Raw genomic sequence first — 5,497 nt, 5'->3', positions numbered from 1 at the left:
ATCTAGTTGTGGGAGAAAAATGCCTTTAACAATTTTATAAACAAGAGCAATTCTGCTATTTCTCTCTGTTGTGGTATGTTTATCTATTTATTTTACATGCTTTTTAAGGGATATCTTTAACATTATTAATTTAGAATATCTTTACTTTACAATAAATGCCATAGTAAAATTTTTCTCATCATTGTTGAATATGAAAATCAATCAGTAAAAACCAACTTTAAAATGTTAAAAAGCTGTTTATCATAATTATAATTTATTATTAGTAATGATAAGAACTTAGTACAAATAGTTTAATGTCTCATGGGGAATCAAGTTTGTAATTTTTTAATTTGTCCTTTCATGTTATTAGTATTTCACATAGGACTTAGGAATATCCTTTAGCAAATTTATAGCCTAAATAAGAAATTGAAAGATATTTATGATCTAAAAAACTTCTCAATGGTAAAATTTTAAAAGATGCATCCATTATATTTAGCACAAATCATGTCTTTATTCCACTTTCAAACAGACATTCTATTGATTTTGTTTTCTAGTTCAATTTTGTTGGGAAATTGCTTGGACCAAGAGGAAACTCCTTGAAGAGGCTACAGGAAGAAACAGGTGCTAAAATGTCTATCCTGGGCAAAGGATCAATGAGAGATAAAGCAAAGGTACTGAAATGATGTTAAGCATAATCAATAGTTATCCATAACACTAATAGTCAAGCTTATGAACACATGTGAACTGACTTTCTGCTACTTTGATGCATTGTCTGACATTTTTACTTTCTCCCTAAAAGTCAATTGTTGACATTTTTTCCCCAGAACATAGAAGTCTGCAGTTTCTTTCTCTTTGATTCTCTGTGTAGGTTGCTATAAAATCTTAAAATATTTCTATTTTTTTCTGTATCCTCTGCAAGGTGTTTCCATATGTCTGTGTTCATTTTCTTTAATTCTCTATCTAGATCTCTTTTCTGTCTTCAATCAAGCCACTCAATCATGACCATTGTATACTTCTCCCACTTTCCTTCATTTCACTTTGATCCTCTTACCCAAACCAATTTAAGACACTTACCTGCAAATCTAAGAGATTCTTACACTTTTTAAAATGATTCAGTGATATTAAACAACTCATCTGACCTTCAAAAGAATAATAAGCTAAAGAATATGTCAAGTTTGATGTATAAAATAATTTATTTCATATATATATATATATATACACACACACACACACCATGTTATTTTCCATTGCATAAAGTGCAATTTTCTGTGTGTTAGAATTCAAATCAAGGAAGAAATAGCAACTATTTGTGGAGTTTTAATCTTGAAGATTCTTTAAAAACTCATTGGGAAGGGTAGCTGTGTTATGTATTACTGTTTATCCAGGTCATTCTGATGATTTACTATATTTTTTCTGGAAAATAAAATGGTCATGTAAGTATTTTTGGCTGTGGGCTACTGAGAAAACTGCTTAAAATCTTAAGATTATAGTACGTCTGAAGGAAGAAATTTACAGAAATTTGTGTTATCCAACAGAACTATTTTGTTGCTGTTGTTGTTATATACCATCAAGCTGTCTGCAACTCATGGTAACCCTATGGACAGTAGCTCTGAACTCTGCTCTATCCTGCCTGAGTTTCACTGATTCCAGCATACCTAACCGATTCCCCTAGTTACCATATCAATCCATCTCATCTAGGGTCATGATTTCCTGTGCTGTCCCTCCACCCTTCCAAGTATGATGTGCTTCTCTGGGGGCTGGTTCCTCCTTGCCATATACCAAAAATATGTAAGACAGAGCTTCAAAATCCTTGTCTTCAAGGAGAAACTTCTTTTCACCCTTCCCAAGGCAGATCTGTTTGTTCTCCTGGTGGTCCATGTATGTTCAGTGCTCTTTTCCAGCACCACATTCAAAGGCATTGATTCTTCTTCTATCATCCTTAGTCATTGTTCAGCTTTTTGATGCATAGCAAGTAATTGCAAAGATTGTGGCCGGAATCAGGTGCACCTTAATCTCTAGATTGATATCATTGCTCTTTAGCACTATAGCGATATCCCTGTCAGTGGACTTCACCAATTCAGTTTGTCTTTTTATTTTCTGACTGCTCATGCCAAGAGTGTTGATTGTGGAGCCAAGACAACTAAAGCTGTTAACAATCTTAATCTCTTCACCATCTATCAGGGTTCAGCCAGTTGGCCCAGAGACAAGAATCTTTATCTTGATGTTGAGTTTTAATCCATATTGAAGAGTACAGTCCATGACCTTCTGTAGCAAACACTTCAGGTACTCCTCAGTTCTAGCAAGAAAGATTGTGACATCTGCATAACACAGGTTGTTAATGAGTCTTCCTGCTGATGCCACATTCCTCCTCATAAAGTCCAGCTTCCCAAATGATCTGTTCTACATGTACATTGAAAAGGTATAGAGACAGGGCACATCCCTGACATACTACTTTCTTGAACCATGTTGTATTTCTTTGCTCTGTTCTGACAACTGCCTCCTGGTCCAAGTATAGATTTTTTATAAGCACAATCAGGTGTTGTGGGATTCCCATTCTTCTCAGAGTCAACCAGTTTGTTGTAATCCACACAGTTAAATGCCTTTACATAGTCAATGAAATACAGATAGACATTCCTCTGGTACTCCCTTGATTTCAGCCAATATTCATCTAACATTAACTATAATAACTCAATTACCACAGCCTCCTCTAAACTCAGTCTGCACTTCAGATAGTTCTTTGTTAATGTACTGTTCCAGTCCTTTTTTTATAATCTTCAGCAGAATCTTGCTTGCATGTAATACTAATGAGATTGTTCAATAAATTCTGAACTCTGTCAGGTTACCTTTCTTTGGAATGGGAACAAATAAAGATCTTTTCTTTGGTTAGGTGCTTGTTCTCCAGATTTCTTGGCACAACTTGGTGAGCACATCCGTAGCATCTGTTTGTTGAAATATGTCAGTTGGTGTACCATCAATTCCTGGGGCCTTGTTTTTTTGCTAATTCTTTCAGAGCAGCTTGAACTCTTTCTTTATCACTATAGGCCTTGCTTATATGTTGTTTTATGAAATTTTTCTGTGTCCGCCAATTCCTTTGGTACAATGACTGTATATTCTTTCCATCTTCTTTTACTGCTTACTGTATCATTTATTCTACCTTGTATCTTGTAAGTATTGCAAATCAAAGCTTGAATTTGTTCTTCAGTTTCTTCAGATTAAGAAATTCTGAGCAAGTTTTGCTCCTTTAATTTTCCGATGGCAGCTCTTTGCAGATATCATTCTAATACTTTGTCTTCCTGCATTGCCCTTTGAAATCTTCTGTTTAGCTCTTTAATATCTTGATTTCTTCCCTTTGTTTTGGCTTTTCTGTGCTCAGAGTGTCTTCTGACACCCAACTTGATCTTTTCTTCCTCCTCCGTCTTTGTAAGTAATGTTTGCATTCTTTCTGAGTGATATTCTTGATATTCTCCTGCAGCTCATCTGGTCATCATTCACTGGTTGTTAAGACATCAAACCTGTTTCAGGAATGGTTTTGAAATCCAATAAAGTAAACTTTAGGTCAAATTTTAGTTCCTATGGATTTAATTTAAGCTTCCTTAGCTTTAGTTTGAACTTGCATGTTAGTATTTGATTGGTTGTTCTACAGTTAGCACCTGGCCTACTTTCCCCAGCTGACACTGAGCTTCTCTAACAACTCTTCCCACAGTTGTAATCAATTTCATTTCTGTACATACCAATAGGTGAAATCTATGAGTATAGTCACTGGTTTATTTTTGGATTTTCGTTTTAGGTCTTGTTGGTTTTTTTTTTATAAGAGGTGTTTATCATTAATATGTCATTGATTGTACAGAATTCTATCATATTTCCACCTTCATTTGTGTCACCAAGTCCATGTTTTCATGATCCTTCTTGGCTGGTAGAAATCATCTGTTTCCTTTTCTTTGACTCTGGTTGATGGTACATTTATTGCAATGATAATAGTATTCACTGGACTTCCTTATGTGCATATGGATATTATTCTATCTCACAACATTGTATTTTAAAATGGATCTAGAAGTGACTCTTTTAACTATGCATGTGACCCTATTTTTCCTTACCTTTTCATCTCTCGCATATCATGCAAACATTTTATTGCTGTTATAATGAGTTTATGTTTGGTTTTGATCAAGAAAGAATAAATAAATATTCTCTTAGAATGGGTCAATTGAATTGTTTAGAGAGTTGCTTTGCTAACACAAAGGCAGCTCTTCTTGGAGAGTTCAAATTCACCAGTAGCTCAAAGGCTCAGAAAAATAGGCACTCCTCTCTCTTGAAGTTTACAGCCTTGGAAATCCATCAGGGTATCAAGTATGTGTAGATGCAGACTTGATGGTATTTAACAAGATTTGGGCTTTATCTTTTTAATGCTTAAAAAATTAATTTTTAAAATAGTAATTTGTACTCAACTTTGATTCAGGATAACTTTTGGATACTCTTGCCAATCTTACTGTCTTTTGTGTCTTTGACTGAATTTATATATATCTGAGAGGTGATAACATCAACATTTTAACATAAGCTCTTGCTTCCTGTCTCAAATCAGGTTAGAATTCCTTCACAGAATAAGAAGAAATTGACATATAATACCACATATCTGTACTATCAAATTTATTTGTTATCTCTTCTCTAAATTTCTCATATTTTCACATTACAAACTTTATACTATGTCATTTTATACTTTTAGATATACCTAACCTATCAGCCATAGTTTCACTAGCCAGGTTTTCCTGAACTTCTAGAAGAGGCCACATGTTGTCCTACCAGCATATTTTATTAAAAAGATCTCTTTATCTTCATTTTTTTTAAATTAAGATTGATTAAACCCCATGATGTAATGAATAAGTTGTCTCACTTCATGGTGAAAGACAGAATGTTTGAATCCCTTCATAAATCCTAACAGGGTAGTGCATCTTAGGGCACTCTGGTGATCTGCTCAGTAAGGAGGTACCAGGAAAACCCATAGGTAGAAGGTTTACATTTATCAGGTGCTCCCTGGTTTATATGAGTCAGTTCTGACTCAACAACAAGAAGTTTTATTAAAAAAAAAACATTCCACAGGCCAGAGACTTTTCTTAGTTTTGCAGAACAAAACTTAGTATGCTGCCTTGATGTTGCATCTGGATATTTTAAAAGATAAATGGATTATGCTTTTCATTCATATATATTTAGGTTTTGTGGGTTTGTGTTTAGAAAGTTTTAAAATTAAATTTCTCTTTCTTTTGGAGCATATAAGGTGACAGAATAAATATCTGAAAGTCTAATAGAAAACACATTTGCTTCTATTTAGTTTCAATTACATGTAATTCACTGATACTGCCTATTACTTAAAATCTTGTATTTCATTGATTACAGGGGATGTATTGTACATGACTATGCTTGGAGTGTTTTCATATCTCTTCAAAATGAGATAAAACAAAGTAAATATTTAATAATGATAACTATATAATACATTTAGGGAGCAAACAAACAGCTCAATCACACAGCT

General features: G+C 33.9%; 1 protein-coding gene across 1 annotated transcript in view; it reads left to right on the top strand.

Annotated features, from left to right (window-relative positions):
- The window catches only part of KHDRBS2 (KH domain containing, RNA binding, signal transduction associated 2), a 1,025,883-nt gene that overhangs the window by 373,787 nt on the left and 646,599 nt on the right, over window positions 1-5,497 (top strand). The window contains exon 3 of the mRNA XM_006893149.1: window positions 534-650. Coding sequence (XP_006893211.1) covers window positions 534-650 — 117 coding nt within the window. The remainder of the gene's footprint in view (window positions 1-533; window positions 651-5,497) is intronic.

Source organism: Elephantulus edwardii, unplaced genomic scaffold (assembly GCF_000299155.1).
Source record: "Elephantulus edwardii isolate Elephantulus edwardi_28Jun2011 unplaced genomic scaffold, EleEdw1.0 scaffold00124, whole genome shotgun sequence".
Lineage (NCBI taxonomy): Eukaryota > Metazoa > Chordata > Mammalia > Macroscelidea > Macroscelididae > Elephantulus > Elephantulus edwardii.
The sequence above is the reverse complement of the archived record's forward strand: the minus strand, read 5'-3'. Positions and strand labels throughout refer to the sequence as shown.